The 20,573-nt window shown below is 41.1% G+C and overlaps 1 protein-coding gene across 1 annotated transcript; it reads left to right on the forward strand.

Annotated features, from left to right (window-relative positions):
* Window positions 1–873: 873 nt before the first annotated feature.
* Window positions 874–7,012, forward strand: DYNLRB2 (dynein light chain roadblock-type 2). Its single transcript, XM_054199309.1, has 3 exons — window positions 874–1,102; window positions 4,859–5,026; window positions 6,969–7,012. The coding sequence occupies exons 1-3, from the start codon at window positions 874–876 to the stop codon at window positions 7,010–7,012; spliced, it is 441 nt and encodes a 146-aa protein (XP_054055284.1).
* Window positions 7,013–20,573: the final 13,561 nt, after the last annotated feature.

Genomic DNA, 20,573 nt, shown 5'->3' on the forward strand with positions numbered 1-20,573 from the left:
ATTTTGTTAAAGAAGAATAGAAACATAGATAACTTTTGCACTACAGCATTGTAAAAGTGGCCTACACCACTTTGAAAGGCGTAGTAAATTGCAGCAGCACACAACATTTGTTGTGAAGGTGATTTATTTATCTACACACAGCAATCATAGCACAGCTAGACTGGAAAGCTTCTGGTGAAAGCTATGCTCTGCACACCCACACAAGGTGTCGTATTTGTGGGAAAAGAGAGCAGACAAGGCAACACTTACACACAGGGAGAAGAAAAATACATATTTATAAGAACAGCAACTTAACTGATATCTTTGGGATTTGGTCAGTTTCAGCCTCAGCTTTAAAATAAACTACCACAAAACACCCTACATTACAATAACTAAAGCAACTTGAGTTCATTTCACCTCACCTCCCAGCCAGAGTGCACCAACAGAGCTCAGCCACACACCTATCCAAAGGAGAAGCAATACTAATGGCCGTAGGTGCTCTGAAAGCTCTAATAAGCCCTCACTGCCCTGACTAGCCCCACCTGGGGCTTGCCCTCACCTCCTGGGGCCTCCCCTGACGTCCTCTGGGCTCCATTTAAGCCCGGGTTTGGGCCCTTGCTGCCCCTAAGACAGGTACCCTTGTCCTTAGCCCTCTCACGGCGGCTGTCCTGGCCCCCCCTCAGGTGTGGGCTGTGTCGCAGGACAGAGGTGGCCCCGGCCCGCGGGGCTCAGCCAGGCGGCACCGATACCTTCTCCTCAGGGGCCGCGCTCGGCCCGCGCTGCCGCCCCCGGCGTCACTTCCGCCGCTCCATAGCAACGGCGGCAGCCAGGCCATGGTAATGGCGCTGCTCCCGCCCGGCGACGGGAGCGGAACGCGGCGGCCGGGGAGCCGCCATGGGTGGCGGGGGGCCGCGAGGGGACGGGGGCAGAGCTCCGGGGCCGCTTTGGGGCACGGCGGCCCCGCGGGCTCCTCAGAGGGGCCGGCGCTCGCCGTCGGGCCGAGGTGTGGTGGGTGCGGGGGTGCTGTGGTGTCCTCTCTCCTCACAGGCCGAAGTGGAGGAAACCCTCAAGAGGATCCAAGCCCACAAAGGGGTTATTGCAACTATGGTTATAAACGCCGAAGGTAAAACGCCCTTTGCTTTCTCCAAGAAACAATGGTAGCCGCAATGAGTGTAGTAACTCTTAAGCACAAAATTGCAAATCATGAGGTGTTAATGCAGTCTGCTTGTGATATCTTACCAAGGTGTCCCGACTCTCATTAACAAGCGTTTCATCTGAAGGCATAAGCATTTGGTTTGTGGCCATTTCTTGAACCTGTCCATATGATGTAGTTTTTCATTCAAGTTAATGGAAAGAAGAAAAATAGAAAGTGGAGCCTTGACATAAGTCTTCTCTGAACAAATAACCTAATTTAACTTAAGGAGTCCCATGTTGTTACCTATCCCCCTTGTTTAACTAACCTATATTTTTCAGAATCAAATCTTGAGTGTCTCTTGGTACGTTACAGAAAGGGAGAATGCATGGCACTAAGCTGTTGCTTTTGCAGGCATTTTTTAGTCTAGTCCAAAATTCTTCATATACGCAAGGAAATTCACTAGCATTTCACTCTTCCCCCTTCCTTTGAATAGTTACAATAGAACAAAAACTTCATGAGAAAAGCATCTGCTAAACAAAGTTGGTCTTCTATTGTGGGAGCCATTCCTTAGACCTGCTAAATATTCACAAGTTCTTTAAATTGTGTTATATGGTGTGTTGTCATGGGAGGAAGAGCAAGTTTCATGTCAGGCCAGCTTTGGCTGTGATCTTGAAGATTGCAAGCCCAAAGTTAAACTGGTCATAGAAATCACTTTCCAGAAGTTAGGCTTCTCAGGTTAATCTGTTTTAATCCTTCCTTTACAAAAAAGACAACTCACTCAATTTACCTTGCCCATAATTTAGCTGACTTCCTTTGCTTTCACAATCCCCCAAAAAATCTATTGCACTAGCAGCAGTTTAGCAAAAGGAGAAAAGAACACTACAAAGGAAGCCTAAATGTTATTCAGCCTTTAGAAAATATGGACAATTTAATTTGTGTGCCTGGACATGTTAAGTAAAGTGTGCATTTGTTCACAGAATAGGTGATACAGGTCAAGAGAAGTGCACAGCCTGGCAAATAGAAACTGAAAAACTGCTTTGCACCTGCACGCACTCATGTCTAGATATGGCAGGTCACTAAGCTGAAATGCAGCCTGGTTTGAGCACGTACTGTTTCAGGCATTCTATATTCTGTTCCAGTAAATAAAATGTGACTTGATCCAATAAGCACTTAGACTAAGCTGCAGATGAGAAGTGAAAAAAATCAAACGGATAACACAAATGATCCTTTTTGAGCTTACAGACTGTTACGTTTCTCAAGGCAAAAACACCAATGTAATCTAATAGAAATATATGTTCTGTTACTTGGAACAGTTGACTTCTTGGCACAATGTTGGTCAGGTATGATTTCCCACTCAGGTGTCCACCTCTACCTGTGGTTGTTTTACGGTATTGAGGGGCAGCTCAGCTATAGATGTGCAGTTAGGGCAAGAGCATGCTTTTTAAAAGGCTGGCTTGGATTCCAAAATCAAAATTCTGGCTGATGCCGGGCACCCTGGGTGGTGATGCACACGCGTGTGGATGTGTGGATTCCTTCGCTATCAATTTTGATTTGCAAAGGAGGAAGAACATTCCACTTCCTTTTTGCACATTAGCCTATTCACAGCAAGGTATAAAGTCCCCCTGTGTCCTCTTCAAACTTCCTCATCCTCACAAACCTGTAGAACACGTGGCCATTCTGAAGCTGATGGACAAGACTAGTGCAGGAATTTTGATAGTTTATCAATTAGAAATGTTTTGACGCCAGATGTGAATGCAAGAGAGTCTTGCTCTGTGAAGATGTGTTCAAGGTACCAAGAAGTTAGATACCACAAACTGAACCTCAAAGTAGGTGTGCAGTTGTGAGATTTTGTAACATATCCAAATATCCATAATTGGCACTGGACAATCTAATTACTTCAAGTCTTTCAGCAGAAAATTAAATTTAATTTCCCTCTATCCTGAAACATTTAAAACAAGTGCACAACTTAAATTAATCACAGCAAAAATATTTGAACCAGTGGTGCAGTAGTGAGGTTCCTTAGGCTTTTCAGGTTCCCTAAAAAGATTAAACCCTCTGTTTTCAGTAACATAAACCATTGTCTTTTACTAAGATTTTTGTAATAGTGTAGGTATGCTTAGGTGTAATAGTATGTAGGTGAAATAACCAATTAAAGATTCCCGATACAAACCTTGCCTGTCATTTATTTTAATGCTGAGAGTTGATTTGTTCATTGAAGCACTATGCTAAGCGTACATTGTTTATCTGGAAAATCTCATAAACTGTTGCTAGCCTTCACAGTTGAGAAGGATAACACTGCAGCATTTCTAATGAAGGATTTATTTGCCTTTCTCTAATTTGGGTGGCAGAGGCAAAGAGAATTTGTCCTAAAGTAAGCATAGCTCAGCTTTAATCTAAGGATGCCACTAGTGTCAACTCATTTTCATGTTATTATTAGACCTTGGAGGATCATTTAACATTTACCATTTTCATTACAAGTACTGTATTTGTTGAAGGAATCATTTAAATGCAAGGTCATATAAACTTGACACTAATTCATTGCTGCTTTTAAGTGACTTACTATTTAATGCTGTGATTATATAGATATTATCATGCTAATGCAGTGCTTGGGAACACCTGTTTGTTTCCATTAAAACATCAGTTTCAATCTCTGTGTAATAAACATTCGACACGAAGGATGTACTGGGTCATGCTGTACGCTTCCCTACGCTACACATCCTGGCAATGCAGAACTATTTCTTAAGTGACGACACAGACTTCAAGTGATTCACATAACGCTTTCCTAGGAAAATTATGGAATAGCTAATATCTGAGGTGGTTCTATTATTTCTTTTACTCCTTTGCCTCTAATTATTTACCTGACATTCACTATTTTTGCATGTTAATTCCTTCATAATCAAACTCTTAACTTAAGGCATATTACTCTGGTTTTGTATTCCTGTCCTGTCCGTCTGGAAGATGCAATACAAATGTATCCAAAGAGAAAACTGCCTTGCCAGCTTGTAATCTATTGTCTTTGTTAGTAGGTCAAATAAATTTTTTATTAGTGAAACAAGCTTATTAAAGCCTAACAGTTTTATACTTGCATGATTACGGTGAACCCTGGTTTTAGTTTCACCTGGTAGCCTATTAATATAAAAAGCATGATTTGACGAATCATTGATAAACAATGATTCGTTAAATCATCAAAAATTAATCTTGACTTCTGTAGTCATATTTTTAATAGTCGGGATCGATACACTGTGTACTACCAATCACCAATATTTTGCTGCTAATTGGAAGGGATTGTTCCAAGGGTGGTTTTGCTTGCCAAATGCAGCCATGCCGCTTCTGCCCTTTGATTGCTCTTGGTATTTCACTGGGAATGAGTAATTTCTCCCACTGCACATGCCAAATGCTGCAGTTCAAGTGTGGTCTAGATTCTTGCAGGCAAGATGCAAACTCAATGATGCTGTTTAAACTGATGAAGCACCAAAACTAGTTAAGTACTACAGAATGGTATTTAAGAGCCTTAAAAGGCAATTAGGCTCTTTCAAAAGTTTCATAAGGCAACTCAATGTTTAATTGACACTGATTAATATAAATTATACTTTTAAAAGTGTATAGATACCTGAAATCAACAGGACTCCTTTCTGCTACAAAACAGAAAAAACTATTAAATCCTTGTTTTTTCTCTTATGATCTGCTGTATATGAAGAATATGCAATTTAACTGAATGATTATTAGAAAATTATTTGTTTCCAGGAATTCCAATAAGAACAACTCTTGATAACTCTACAACAGTGCAGTATGCAGGTCTTCTTCATCAGCTCACCGTGAAAGCTAGGAGCACAGTGAGAGATATTGATCCTCAGAATGATCTAACCTTTCTTAGGATCAGATCAAAGAAACATGAAATTATGATAGCTCCAGGTAATCTTTCTATTAAAATAACAACAGAATTGTATGTCCTTTTAAGTTTCATTTAATTCTTCACAAATAAGGCTACTGTAGAAAATGCATTTTAAAAGTAAGTATATGAAAATATAACCATATATTCACCACGTAACCAGATGTGTTCGGATTTTAATGTACGGAGTTTATGGCACTTACAAACTTGCAGACAACCAAACAAGCCTAGATCTGATTAATGCCCTGGTTTCTGTGGGTTTTCACAAAGGAAAACTGGACAAATATATATATCAAGTAGCGCACGCACGCGTGTGTGTATGTATAGAATTAAAGGCAGCAAATACATTTTAGCTGCAAAAAGATGCAAACAATCTTTTTTTTCTAAAAATTATTTTTTACTTGGTATGTTATCATGATTTCCTAACCATAGGTGGGATTTGTGTCACGGACAGCACCACCAACATAGTAACTGTGATATAATTATTTTCCTTAAAATAACCAGGGGGATAGAGCAACCTGTTTCTCACATTAAATACAAATATATGTTAATTTGTTAGGTGTGTCTCTAAAACAGATAACAAGGCCAGACGAGCTGTGGTGAAGCTGTGGTCAATTACCAGTACAAGGTGAATCAGGCAAAGTGGAAGCCATTGGTTAGGGCTGAGATCCTAATGTGTGCACCAGCTAATTAGGAGACTAATGGTGTCCAGGATTTGACAGAAATCTCCAGTGAAGGCATGCAGAACAGAAGGGAAGCTTCTGGGATCTCCTCAGCATAGCCATGGGGAGGATGCGGGCTCTGAGCCCGTAGCGATGGACAGCCTTCACTGGGGTAGTCCTCTGGTGCCGATTTCATAGCAAATGCGGAGCAAAGGTACTGCACCAGGTATGCGTTACCTCGCCTCGCTGGCATTATTTATAATGCTGCTATGAAACCAGTACGTGTGAAAGAAATCTGGCACTGTCATTAAGTGTTAACATTAGTCATCAGCTGATACTAAGATTAAAATTTTAGTTTAGTTTCTATTTTGGAGTATAAACCTAATGCACTTTTTAAATCATGGGGTTTGCTCATTGATTTAAACTGATGCACTTGATTCTTATTTTGCATTTGCCCTTCACTTATTTTTTTAGAGGTGACTTTTTGACTAGTAACCATTAAAGCATGTTGACCTGAAAATAAGCGGTATAAAATGTGAAGCTTTTTTGCTAACAGGGAGATTAGTAGTTCAAAGGCTTCATTGTATTTTACTATAATAGAAGGTGGCAAATGAACCACCTGTGATTTATATTCAGTTGCTTTTTGGATGAAAGTGACAATGCAGGAGTGCAGCTTCTTAACTCTCCAAAGCAGATATGACCCTACTAAATTCACTGGACACTTTCAAAAATGTTTCATTTAAAATAGGTAATGTTAAATAGCTATCCAACTGAATTGTTTCCAAAACTTCCCCGGGCTTTTAGAATTAGTAGGCGAAGTCTGGCATGCTTAGAATTTATTCATAGTAGAAGTCTATTCAAATCTTTTCTGCTTTTTCTGTCTAAATGGGGTTCTCAATCTTGAATAAACTAGTTAGTGAACTGAAAGAAGTTCTCTGCACCTGCAGAAGAGGCTGCAGATGTCAAAAGTTTTTTATTATAACAAGTGCTAGCTTCCAGGTGCTTATCTTGTGACTTTTTTCATATTGTTTAAATATCTTTACAGCTTCTTGAAGGCAAATCTACTGCTTATTAAATGGTTTTAATATGGTATAGTTAAGCTTTATGACACAGATTCTTTTTTAGCTGTAATCTCAGATTTTTGAACAAAGTGCTTGCCTTTTTCTAAATGTTTTTTTATAAATGCCATTGCTTTTACTTATGTATTATAAACAAAAAGCTGGAGAGGACTAGATGAATAAAGAGTATTTATCAGGAAATAAGATAAAATATTTTAACTAAACATTTTTATATCTTTTTGCAGATAAGGAGTATCTCCTGATCGTTATTCAGAACCCATGTGAATAGTCCTACTATGGCAATACTTTCAGAGACAGTGATGTAGTTCTACTTGTTAACCTATATATTATTTGTTGATATTTAATAGCAAACATAGCACTAAGTAATTTTGCATAAAGTGTAACTGTCACGACTAAACTGTTGCCAATTTGAAGTTCTCAGTTTTAGCTGTATCAATTTGTGTTTCAGCAACTCATAATGCATATATCAAAATACTGTATGTTTATTTTGATACTCAGAAGAGCAATAATAAAGCAAAATGCTTAAAACTCTCTTTAATGGCTGTTCAAGCTATTCTTGCAATTAAATCATTCTCTTTACACTTCTAACATTATGTTGGAGGAGAAATCATACCTCGTGGGAAGTTGTAGATCATGCGTACACACACATCTATAAATCATACAATCACAGAATGGTTTGGGTTGGAAGGGACCTTAAAGATCATCCAGTTCCAACCCCCCTGGCCCTGGGCAGGGACACCTCCCACCAGACCAGGTTGCTCCAAGCCCCGTCCAGCCTGGCCTTGAACACCTCCAGGGATGGGGCATCCACAGCTTCTCTGGGCAGCCTGGGCCAGTGTCTCACCACCCTCACAGTAGAGAATCTCTTCCTAATATCTCATCTAAATCCACCCTCTTTCAGTTTAAAACCATTACCCCTCATTCTGCTGCTCCACTCCCTGATCAAGAGTCCCTCCACAGCTTTCCTGTAGCCCCTTTAGGTGCCGGAAGGGGCTCTAAGGTCTCCCTGGAGCCTCCTCTTCTCCAGGCTGAACAACCCGAACTCTCAGCCTGGCCTCACAGGAGAGGTGCTCCATCAGCTGCCCTGATAAAAGACCACTGTCAGGTTACGCTATGTACAGATCCATTCGCTTCGGAAGACATGTCAGTGCCTTGGGATGAGTCTGGTGGCTGATGTGACCGTCCGGCTGGGGGAGGGCAGGACAGAACTGGGTGCAGCCCCCCGGTTCTGCCCACACGGCGTGCCTTGGGTGTGGATAAGCACAGCTACAACCTTTCCTCCCTCGTGATCCCAAAGTCGTGCTGAGCTCTGCACTTGTGTATATGCCGAGACAGTGTGTGAGCGGAGTTTGAGCTGACCCTGTGCTTGAAAAAATACCCAGTCATACTTGTACCACAGATCATCTCAGGTTATGTAGTTTATATATAAATTTTATCAATTAATTATTTAAACTTTAAAACTTCAGATAGTCTTCAGTTGATCACAAGAAGGTTTTTTTCTAGAAACAGGAAGGAAGAGCAACAAATATGTGGGGTGGCTATGAGCATGAAAGGAAAAATGAATCTGTTGAATACTGCTTAGGGATTTTTGTAGTACATCACATGAATTGTGGTCGAGGTTATGAAACTGATAAATCACTGAATGTCTCGGTGGATATGGAGTCAGCAATTTGCTATTAGGGCTGTGTTCTGTATCATTCGAAACTTACACAAAGCCTAGTGGTATTTTTTTTCAAATCTGAGTGTTTGCTCTGACTTTGCTGAATAATAGACTGTATTTCACTGAAAAATCTGGGAGGGCTGGTGCTGCTCCTGCGAGCAGAAGGTATCTGCGCGTTGAGATCTCAAAGGCCAGCAAAGAGATTCCGCACCCGAGCAGTGGGGACCACGGGAGTTTCAGCGCCACTGCCTGTTGAGAGGAAGCGAACCCAAAGGCGCAGAGACCCCCAGCGTGATGGAAATTAAACACAGCAATCCAGCTGGGCAGGGCTACTCAAAATGTTAAGGATACGTAAATCAACTGGACACTATTGGTGGCACTTACTGTAGGCAGTGCCGTGCCAGAAGAATTTCCTTACCGCTGGAGGGTTTTTGAATTGTGCACTGGAAAACAACCATTTTAAGTTGTTTGTAATGAACAACAATTGACATGTGGCAATGCTTTACAAAAACTAAGTTTTTATTTGTTATCTTCCCTGCTTCTGTTGTGATAATTTTAAAAATCCAACCTATTTATTGCTATGCAATAGTGAACATTATTCTACCAACACCCTGGCATGTCAAACGCCTACCAATTCAAAGCCCATATTTTTAATTACAGCACATACCCAAAACTATTGCTGAATTCCAACTACTATTAATGTGTATTTGGTGCTAATAGTTTTGTTTCCGTAGTTTTCTCTAACAGCATTAAATTCTGTGGAGGTTTCACTGTGTAAGTCCAGAAAACTGCCAGAATTACAGTCCCTGAAACACTTTTCTATTGTCAAAAATAATATTGGTGTTGCAACTTCCAGCATCATTGAAGAATGTCCTTCAGCCCAAAGACAGTAGCACACTGAGAAGAGAAAAGCTGAGCGTCTGGCAACGTTCTTTCATTTTGTCTTTCTGATACATGCGTTAGTTCCCTTTACAGACTTTAATCCAATATTTATTAAGCAGCTGATGATTGCTGTAGCTTGATAAAGCACTCAAAGACACTTAAGCCAAATCATTAAAATTAAACACATGCTAAATCATTTTGCTGAAAAGTGTTTTTATGTGGAAAAATGGCTTTAAGCAGATGCGCATAGTTCTCCAAGGGTCAAATACTGCTCGCAAATTGGTTTCTTCCCCTGTTCCTGTGAGAGGCGTAGATGCAGATAAGAGGGCAAAGTTTGGTCCATTTATAACGATGCGCGTGGTAGCAAAGGCTGTGCAAACACACGGGCTGGGCTGGGCTGGGCTTCTGCCAGCTGCTCCTGGGGCAGCCTCTCATCGGGCTTCCTTGGGCTATTACACAATTTTGTCAACATCTTCACTGGGGAGCATAAACTGAAATACTCCATTTCACTCCCTAGTAATTTGTTTCTATTTTCCATTAGCAAAAGCGAGCTGAACGCGTGTAAACTTTTCATTTGGGTCCTTCAGTAGGAAACAGAAGTGACAATAGTCAAGTCTCCAACAGTCCGAGTGGAAAAGCCTCGTCAGCACATTGATCTGAACAAAGGTGGGCCATGGAAAAGGAATGGAATCGTCCAGACAAAATACAGGAAAATAAACGTTTAAGTTATTTGAGCACCACAAAAGCGTTACACCAAGTCACTTAAGCTGTTATTTATGTGAACCACCAGAGCTTTTACTAGTTAACAATTAACTGGGGGAGACTGAGGAAGAAGGAGCATGAAAGAGATTAATTTCATAGATGATCGTTTTGTCAAGGGAATGTTGAGAATGTCACGAATGGCTGTTGTTCATTCAAAGGCAGGGCTTGGGTCGAATTGTAACATGCTAGTTAGGCAATCAGCCAAGGAATAAATTATATCAGCATCAAGCATTTGAGGTTCTCAAAATAAACTAAAATAGGAAGTTCCTGGAGAGTCTCCCACTTTCAAGATAAAGTACCTTGGATTTTCCTTAACACGTAAATTTTCAAAATGCGCGGTTCCCCATGGGACAACAGCTTTTGCCAGCAGATTCAATCAAGGCAGTTGCTCATTTTGCTTATCTACCAATTAAATACTTTTAAATATTTCATTTAATGCACATTCAGTGCATTTGGTAGTCTGGCTTTCTGTGAAGTTACTTGGTTTTTTAGACATATAATTATCATTTATTCCACGTTGCATAATGCACATAGAAGTATCAAATGGTTTATTTTTCAGTTATACTTTCAGCTTAACTCAAGATGTATCTCAGTCTGTGGTCTTATGTTTGTACGTTGATTGAGTCTAACTACGGGATACAATGAGTGATTCACAAACTGCGCAAGTGATAAAGCGTTTGTAAGATAAAGAACTGCTAACTAATTGTCACTTGCGCAGACTTGCCGGAATTTATGTATTCGTATTTTGTCGGATCTGGTAAGGGCTTTCTTGTGACAGGATTCTTAGAAGGGAGCGTAACAGTGAGGAACGGGATTAAATATTAAGTCAGAATGGTCTGAAGTGGAGAATATTCATTAAGGATGTCCACAGTTCATCTAGGAAGCACTAAGATGTTAAATGTGAAATTCTCCTACTGCTAATGAATGAATGATCAGACTGGGTACTTTGTCATGTATTAATTGTAATTGCCAAGATAGTTTCAGTGAGAAGTTCCTCAGATTTACTGATGACACAAGGCTTTGTATACAGCAGTATTATATACATGATGGATATATCTATGTGTATATAACGCATGTAAATGTAATTACTGTTAACTTCCTGAGAGGTGTTTGTTGGACCACACTGGATTCCCTGAAGAAACTACCTGATTGTAAGTGTTCATAATAGCGAACCTGAAAAGGGCAGATTAGTAAGATATCACAATCATCTGAAAATGCAGTTAGGAATTAATATTCTTTTCAAGAGTTATTCAGTTAGTTTTGGAACTAAACAGTGACAGCAGGACTTTCAATAAGAGCGGGTTTCCCTAGCAGGGGAATCAATCCCAGCTCCACTGTCTCAACACAGCAGGACACAAGTTCTGGGGTGGACCCGCAGAAAAAGCCACAGTTTTCCTAAATAAACTGATGTCTTCCGTTTAATTATGTTTTCATTATTAAGCTAAAATCTAGAGCCAGCAAGATAATTCCCCTATTGATTTTTCAAATCTCAGGCAGCTAAATTAGAGTAGCCAGGAGAATTCCAAGTTTGTGTTCCCTTAGCCTGGCACCTGAACAAATTAAACCTCTCAGTTTGTAGAAAAATTAGGTCATAACCACAAGGTTCACGGCGGGACTTCACGGTATCCATGGGAGAAAGGAAGACTGATGCTTGGAGAGAAAGCCTAGAATGTCCTAAGTTAATTAAGCATACCAGCAGAGGTATGTCATCTATCTGTTCAGGTTGTGGCACTGATTTGAATCTCTCTGAATTTCAGGATATTCACATTTGGGGACACAGTGAGACCAGAAACAGACCCCTGTAAGAATGCAGCGATTAGCAGGAGGGCCACAGGGAGATCTGAACCGATTCCTTGCGCTTTGCAGACACTTTGAGAGAGAAAAGGTTAATTCTCCTTCAGGATGCAACCAAGCAGAAAATCAGCTAGTCCAAATATACGCAGCTTTCAGCCATCTCTGCAAATTGTCCTTAAATAATAATGAAAGCACTCCGAATTTTTTTCTGAAGAATCTTCAATAGTTACATCGAACAGGGTGCACTGTTTTTAAAAGCAACACTATCGGGGCTCTCAGCTCTGCAGATTGTTTTGGGGGGTGCTGCAGTACGGAATATTCTTCCTCTCTTCCAAAACTACCTAAGTCTGCCTTTGACCTGAGCACCCTTTTAGTTGCCCTGGCTCTGCACCATTGATTTCCGTGAAATTGCTTCTATCTAAAATAATAGTTAATATAATAGTTAAAATAATACTCAAAAGACACCATCACCTTGAGTCTATGCCAACTGGGCCAGAAAGAAATCTCCACGTGCTTTCACTGCTTTGTTTTTAAAGATACTGAGCAAGAAGCCAACTGCCCTAGGCCATTTTTTGGTGATGATGGACAGAAGTCAGTATTAGTTTCCAGCTGGCAATAGGTTTACAAAGTATTGTTCAAAGACCATGACTGCAAGGAGCAAAACAGCTAAATAGAGGTTCAGGCTAAGAAAGTTTGCTATAATATGGCTCATCACGAAAAAAAATTAGCACTCAACAGCACTTTGCATTTTCAAAGCCCTACAGGAACGCAGAGAAGAACGTTGTACCGCAGCACTTCAGGTGGCACAGAAGACTGAAGGAGATGCAAAGATTTGGTTTTGTTTGGTATTTATATATACAAACTCCACAATTAAACCAATGAAAATAGTTGCAAGTGTGACAACAAGGGATGCATTCATTAGCACTATTCAAACAATTTAAAGTGACTTTTCAAACATGGAAGGAGAACGCTAGGATCCGGTAAGTTATTCCTTCCCCCTCTTGCCCCTTGTCCGAAGGGGAGCACGCATTTGTCGGATGAAGGCCACCTCGGAATCTGGCCTCAGGAACAGCAACTGCTTCTTACACACCAAACCCCAGTGCCTACTGTACAGCTGTTGCTGCTGAACTAAGTACTTCAGCATATTCTTCTGCTAAAATCAGCTGGATTTCGGAGCCATGAGTGGCTCGCAGTATCCCACTATGGCTGGTTCAGGCTAAAACCCAGAAAGTACCGTCAAATAGAGATAATAAATAATGACAAGACACTTAAATTAGTAATGAAGCTGTAGCATTTCTGTAAGGAATTCTTACTGCCAGTTGTGAAAAGCTGCCCGTTTCCTTCTAATTTACTAATTAGTGATTTATAAGGGAGAGCGCCCATCGCTAGAATTACCCTTTTGTCTGCAAAAAAAAAATCACGTCTGCAAGTCTAGAACTCAATATTGGCCAACTGTGTGACTGCCAGCACGTGTCTCAGGATTGCAGAGGAGAAACCAGAAATGCTCTTATCCCCAAGCAAGGGAAAGAGTGGAGCTGGATGGAAAAGCGAGGAGTGTTCATGGTTAAGCAAAGATTTTATTTGCTGTAACGTTTTATGAAAGGGTTATATATTATAGCTAAACCATAATCCAGAAAAGAAGAAAAAGAGGCTGACTAACCCACAATCTGTATGATTCCAGGTTATTGTTAATTGTAGAATATTCTAAGAGGGCTTTCCCTGCGTATTGTTCGAGGAGCACTCACCATATACTCACCACGGTCTATCTCACATGACAAAGCCATCCTTGGCCTAAAGGGCAAACAGTCCGCAGGACCAGTTTTCTCCTTTCTACCAGTGTTTCAGCAGAATAACTTCACTGACTTAAATGAAGTTATTCTGCATTCATATAAGCTTACTTTCCCCTTGTGTACTCCACTTCGGAAGAATTTCGGAAATAAAAGACAGACTCATGGTTCAGCAAACCGCAAAACAGGAGAAGTTACAGTCAAGAAAATTGAGTACCCGCACAGTATCACTGCATTATTTTTTCAACCAATTTTATTCCTTTCCTTTCGGGAAACAGAGGAACCACAGACAATTTCTACTTATTTACCCTACTGCAATCCTTTAATAAGGCCACTGCAACTCTCCCTTGGCTACCAGCAGTATTAGTTTCCCTAATTTGTGGCAGAGGTGCCCGTGGTAATGCACTGGTACAACGCACTACTGCTTAGCTGTAGGTACGTTGTGAAGATCGGATATGAAATAGGTTGTGGTTTTTAGAAAGAGTAGCTATGAAGCTGCCAGGCTACAGAAAAGACTAGGCATTATCGATAGACCGATTATTTGCAAAATTTCATACGTTGCAACCTCAGTGAAGTCAGCACTATGGTAGGTAGCTAACATAGGTCTCTCTTCGCAAAATGGGGATATTTTACTGGATTTTCATGTATTTCACAGTATCTGACTTAAAGTAACACATTTAACCTTCTGCTTTGGGTTAGAACATCAAACAACACATTTTATAGACGTCAGATCTTGTTTTCAGCAACTCATATAGGTAAGTTTTTCACCCATTTTCCCTCCCCTGCTGATGTTCTATAAGATAAGGTATGAAATTTTTCCTATTGTCACAGTTTTATTACTCAGAAACTTATTTTTAAGTGTTCCATTGATCACCATTTCCTGTTGAAGGAGGTAATATCTACTTGCATCATTTCCATTCAAAACAAGTAGAGCTGCAAGGAGGGAGGAATGTATCCACACACCCTATTACTTCAGCCAGATACCATATTAGAAATTACTCTAATTTGTAGTATTTAGATAAAAAGTATCAACCCCCCCAAAAAATTTACAAGCTCCACGGAAAAGTAGAGGAGAAAGGAGATGCATATTTAGAAAGAGGAGTTCCATTTTACAGTGTCTTTTTTGACTTCTGCTGTAGCTCATACTCAAAGACAATATTTACTCAGTGCCTGTGGATCAGATAAGCATGGGGAATAATGGATATACAAATATTAAATGTGCACACTACAAGAAAAAAAAAAAAACTTACATGAAAATTTGGCAACTGAATGCTTAAATTAACATTAGCATATTCAAATCAGGGCTTTTGTGAGCAAGCCTGCTATCTTCAGCTCCTGTTTCACAAAGAATAATGAAAGTGGATATTTTCTTAGAGCAGAGGAAGGCATTTCAAATAACATTATGAAATTAAAAGGCATCTTTCCTAAACAAATGCACCAGCATAGGCAAGCGATGGTCCTTCCTTTACTACTTATAAGTATTAATGTTGCTCCAGGAGATAAAGGAATCTAGAAGGTGCTTCATAATTTCAGCTCTACTCAGACACCCTTAGTGACAGACGTTTCTAATATAGATAAGAAAGATGGAGCGGATATTAAAGCGGAACATCTCCCCATCTCTTCTTTGTTATTCTAGCAGAGATTTACCTCGAGCACTTTCTCCGTGCCATGGAACTGGTGTCAGTTATTGCAGATGCCACCGTGGTCTGCCCGAGAGGAAGAGGCACAGGTGTGTGTTAACACGCCCCGGCGCCGAGAGATCTTATACGTTGCACATTACGATAAAATAACAGGGAGGGTGCGTGTCAGTGGAGGGGAGAACTGGAGAAAAAGAAGGAAGAAGAGAATTATTCAGTCTCACAGTAAGTAAATACAGAAAAATTCAAAATGTCTCAAATTATTCATTTTCATTCATATACAGACTGATATTTGCTTTCAGATATGCAACGTTTAAAAACATTGCAGGCGAAGATGGGAATTCTTTTCTAGTTTTTAGCAGTTTTCTATGGAGGCATGACACCATTTTTTTAATGGTAACATAAGCCCCTGTGTAACACACTTAAACCTGTGAGCAAAAGCTTGCATTTCTTTTTATTTTGATGTATATTTAGCTCAAGAACCCCCAGCGGTTTGTAGCCCACAGGCCAAAACCAGGTTAGTTTGCTTTCTTCTCTGGCCATTAGATGGCAGACAACTGAACGACCATCGCTGTGCATTGTGTTCTTGAGTTTATGAAATAAGCAGGAAAATGCTGCCGCACTCTAAATTAGCTCGCTTCACATCCATTAACAATAAAGTACACAGCATCCCAAAGGCCTTCAAAGTCCCTTTCCTTCTTTTCACTCCCAAACCACACCTTGCAGCAACCCAAACCCTGTAATAAAAACATGTAACATTCCTTCCTCTTTCCCTGACAGTCAACTTGAAGCGGAAAAAGCATCATCCTAACCTCCGTTCCCTGCCATTTCTGCACTCCTGATTAATCTCTGCAATGAAGGAACTGATCTCATCTGAACTGCGACTGATTTCCCCATGGCAGGATTTCTCAACAGTATGAGAAAATGCCTGACGCTGCTCTCCGACTGAAGAGCTGTTTAAGCAAGGGAGTATAACCGCACACTCAGAGCCTCCTTTTTGAATGAGCACTGCAGTACTTGCAAGGGTATTCATCTACCTGTGCCAAACAGACTTTGTTTTTCACAACTCGGTGATAACATCTACACACACCTGCTGACATCGGGAGCACATCTGCAACGCACAAAACCAAATATAAGCATAGAAACACGTCTTAGAAAAGCAATTCATTTCTGTTCTTCAGATATACCCTTTGCGAAAACCCATTTCTTGGGGTAATTGCATTGTTAATCTTCAAAGAATGCCAAAAGATTAATGGAAAAATGCTCCCCTCCGTCACATCAACAATAGGAAATTTTCATCTATCGTAATTTGACTGAGGTGCGACCGGCAGTGCGACTTGCTCACTGGTGACAGACCTGTGAACATACGCACCAACAGCACAAGAGACCTTCACCAATATAAGCTGTGGAAATAGCGTTGCGTATACATCTGGATTACCTATGGCCCCTGTCCCATATAAATGGCATCCAATCAAAGCAAAAAAAAAGACAAAACCATTCTTGCACATTGCATTCCTGCACAGCCTTTCACTGAGAGTTCCTACATGGAAGTCCTGCACATGTGGAAGCTGCTGGAGGACAAAGAGGCATGAGGTTTGTGCGTGCTTTTTCAGCCGGCCAACTTCATGACGTGTTTGACTAATGTCGGTATGAAGCACAGCCAAGCGTAAGTTAATGGGAGTCTTTATCTGTGGGATACGTTCAGAGCGGGGATAATGCAAACACACATGCACCCGCACACCCTGCATCTCGTACAGTCCTATACGTCAGCACTGAAAGCCACGCCAGCTTTAGCAAGTACGGTCAGGGTAAAGTATCTAAAGGAGTAAATTTACAACAGAGGTAGGAGGCATTATAAAAGTCATAGTGATTTACAGAACCACAAAAATTATGTCAAAAGACATCAACATAATCTGTTAGTCATTCACAAGCTGTATCCCATCCAACAGCAAGCTTCCAAAAGATTTTCTTAAAAAGTCTGGGACAGTTTGCAATCATCCTGAATTCATCAAAAGAAATAAATGCTCGCGTGCTGTTACCTGAAGCATAGAGGGGCATGCTTCAAGCAACATAAAAGGCATAAAACCTGACTCTAAAATTGTAAGAGGAGAAGCCCAACATAATACTTTGCAAAAAACACTTCCTCCAGTTATGCTTCTGGACTCTAACTTCTTATAATTTGATTATTTGAAAAGGTGTTGGACTATAGACATCTATGTTGGCTCACCGTGCCCAGGTCAGACTCTGCAAGCACAAGCCTTCCCCCCTAAGGCCCCAGTAGGCGGCGATAAATTGAAAAGGGGCTGAGCATGTTAAGAAGTGAGAGGTGGGTAGACATCATACTGCCCCACTACGAGCTGGGAAAACTCATTTCGCCTTCCTCCACCCACTGCACCAATTGATCGGCAATTGATTTGCGAGGGTCACCCACCCCTGTGCCCTGCTCGGTTCCCACGCCAGCTGCGTCCTTGAGCACAGCTGAGTATTCAGAGAAGAGACACGGCCCCTGAGTCAACACGACGAGGGTCTGGATTTTAAGTTAACCAGCCAAAACCTCGTCCCTCACTCAACACGGACCCACGCGTCCAATCAGCCTTGCCCGCTTGCACACCCACTTCATCAATGAGCTGGGGAGTCAGTCATCTGCCGTAGAAACAATTATTTCTGCATATTAAACTCAAGAGCTGCGCGCTACATCATCTTGATCAGAAACTAATACTTTGGCAGGCTGGAATTTGAAAATCTGCCCCAGAAATGCAGGCCACCGCTGCTAGTGCCTAGTAATGTGCTACATGGTATTTCAGGATCTGTCTACGGTTCAAAGCTTCGTGCCCCATATTCTCCAGGCAGAGCACGATGTAGACCATGGCCAGCCTTCGCACACTCCGCCGTCAGCCTCTGCATACGGACTTTCATGTGCTGCCATTATGGAATCTGTCATTTCAACGTGGAGCTTATTTTTAAATTCTCCTTGTGGGAAATGAATAACACTATTTTATTTTATTTCATTAACAATGTTAGGAGATTAGGAGGTATTTTATGGCCTGTATTCCACATGCTCTGGAAATAATTTTAACAAATACTACATAAGAGTAAGTGTGGTTCCTGCACAATAGATATCACCTACTTATGCTATCCTTCAAGATACAGGGGGATAAATATGAAACCCACATGTGGAAAATTGTTAATATTATAGCACACAAGAAAGATTAGTAAATAGTCTCGTAATATATTATTCATTACACGTAGTGCTTGAAGACCTAGAGTTCCCACGACTACAGTATAAAACCAGTTTACTCATAGTACAAACCATGAGTTCAAAAGCCCATCCCAACCTAGCTAGCTACCCTTTAAGTCACCACAGAAAAGCGCAAGAACGCAGGTTATTGTTGGGTGCAGAATGACTAAACACGAGCAATACATATTGTAGATGCGATCATTTATAGCCATCACGCTTCACTTGTGTCTTTTGTCTCCTTGGGTCTTCCGTATCCCAGATTTCCAGACCTAACTCTTGCACCATGACACCACTACCTTATGAGACCCTTAGTTCATCCCATGCTTCCTTGGTCTGCAGGCACAGATCAGCTTTTGATACATCTTTATTTAGTAGCACTAGGAATTTTAACTAAGTTGAAATGCACATTGCATACGTTGCCGAATTGTACATGCTAACGCTAGTTCAATGCTGTACTACCCTGAAGACATTCATAATTTCATCCAGAGCTACAGTTTTCAAAAGTGCCTGCATGACTTCAAAGCCCAGGTGTTTGAATCAGTTTTGGTATTTTTCTCTGAGATTTTGAAAGCCTGACCAGATTTTGAACCTGCAATTTTATAGGCAAAAGTATTCCTGATTTAATTCTGCATCTGCAATTTAGCCCAGTTGGATGCCTTGAAACTTTTCTCTAGCATTAGTATGCACGTGCATGCGTTATCACTCCTGTTACAAAACTGCTTACATACCACCCTTTTCTGTGGCTCTAAAGATCTCAGCTGGATATTCATGTATAATTATTTTCACATAGTCATCCTCTGCCTGGGAGAATTTACATTGCCCTGTCACTGGAAATAGTTGCTATAAATTATTTTTGGCGGATGTTTTACACATACAACGAACAAATGCGCAAAGACCACATGATGGATAAATTCAATTAAAATCTTTTTAAAACCATTATTCTTATTTCTAGACTACGCACGACTGATTTAACAATGTTTTGATGATGGAGTGGGGGAGTCCCTGTGCACCCTCCAATTGCAGGGCATGTTTCCATCCATGTATCTGATTTATTAAATGAGTTATCACTGTTCTATGGTAAATGTTCACAGCTTCTCTTTCTACACTGTCTATACTGGTTGTTGTATTTCCTCTCCTACCATCATGCTTTTCTCGGATATTGCTGGGGTCGTCCACTTCATTTCTACCTTTATAACTTGCCTGGTTCTTCTCATTAATACATTCATGTTTTCTTGATAGATTATTTTGGTGCATTTAGTTCAGATTTTCCTTTCTGGCTTTTTTTTAGAGCATTTGGCTTTGGCTATTTACAGGTTTGGCCACACGGCGTAATGTGAGAAAAGGAAAAATGAAGAAAAAAATCTCCACGTGGGAAGACACAGTAAAAATAGAACAGGTAATCATCGCTACATCGACTAAACCCTTTTCAACAAATTCCTTTGACAAAGACCTGAAAAATAAAACCATTATTATCCACTAAGTATGTAACTTCTGTGCATGGCTCACTCCAGCAGGAAAAGCCCCTGCCTGTGACCCAGGGAGTCTACACGCAAACACCACCTTCTGCTCCATGGAGACGGGAGAGCGCAGGACATTCCCAGCCCTGCCGACACGCAGGCGTTAGTGCAGGACTTCTCCCAGCGCTCGCTTGCCTGTCTTCCTTGCTGCCTCTGTAACGTCAGCTCAAACCACCCGGCTCTGTAAAGGCAGACCAGAACCAGAGCGCCGGTACCAAAGGCTGTGCCCCCACAGCCGGGAGGGCAGCATCCCCTGTGCCATGCTGTTGATTGTCATGGAGAAAGTGTGGTTAAATACCTCTGAGCTGGGTGGCTGGTTCTCTCCCGCTTCCTTCCAACAGACCAATATTTTACTCTTCAAGCACCGACAATAAATAAGAGGTTATTTTCCTAAACACTGGGCAGCCTTCTGGATCTGCCGATTCACAGCGAAGCGACGGTCCCCCTGAAGCGCAGTCACCCCTATGATTACAGAGCTCGTACACAGGACGCGCGTTACGCAAAGCCAGGCGCGATGAGGGTGCCTGACCAGACTTTCAAAGTCTATGGAAA

The sequence above is a fragment of the Rissa tridactyla genome, chromosome 4 (genome assembly GCF_028500815.1).
Source record: "Rissa tridactyla isolate bRisTri1 chromosome 4, bRisTri1.patW.cur.20221130, whole genome shotgun sequence".
Lineage (NCBI taxonomy): Eukaryota > Metazoa > Chordata > Aves > Charadriiformes > Laridae > Rissa > Rissa tridactyla.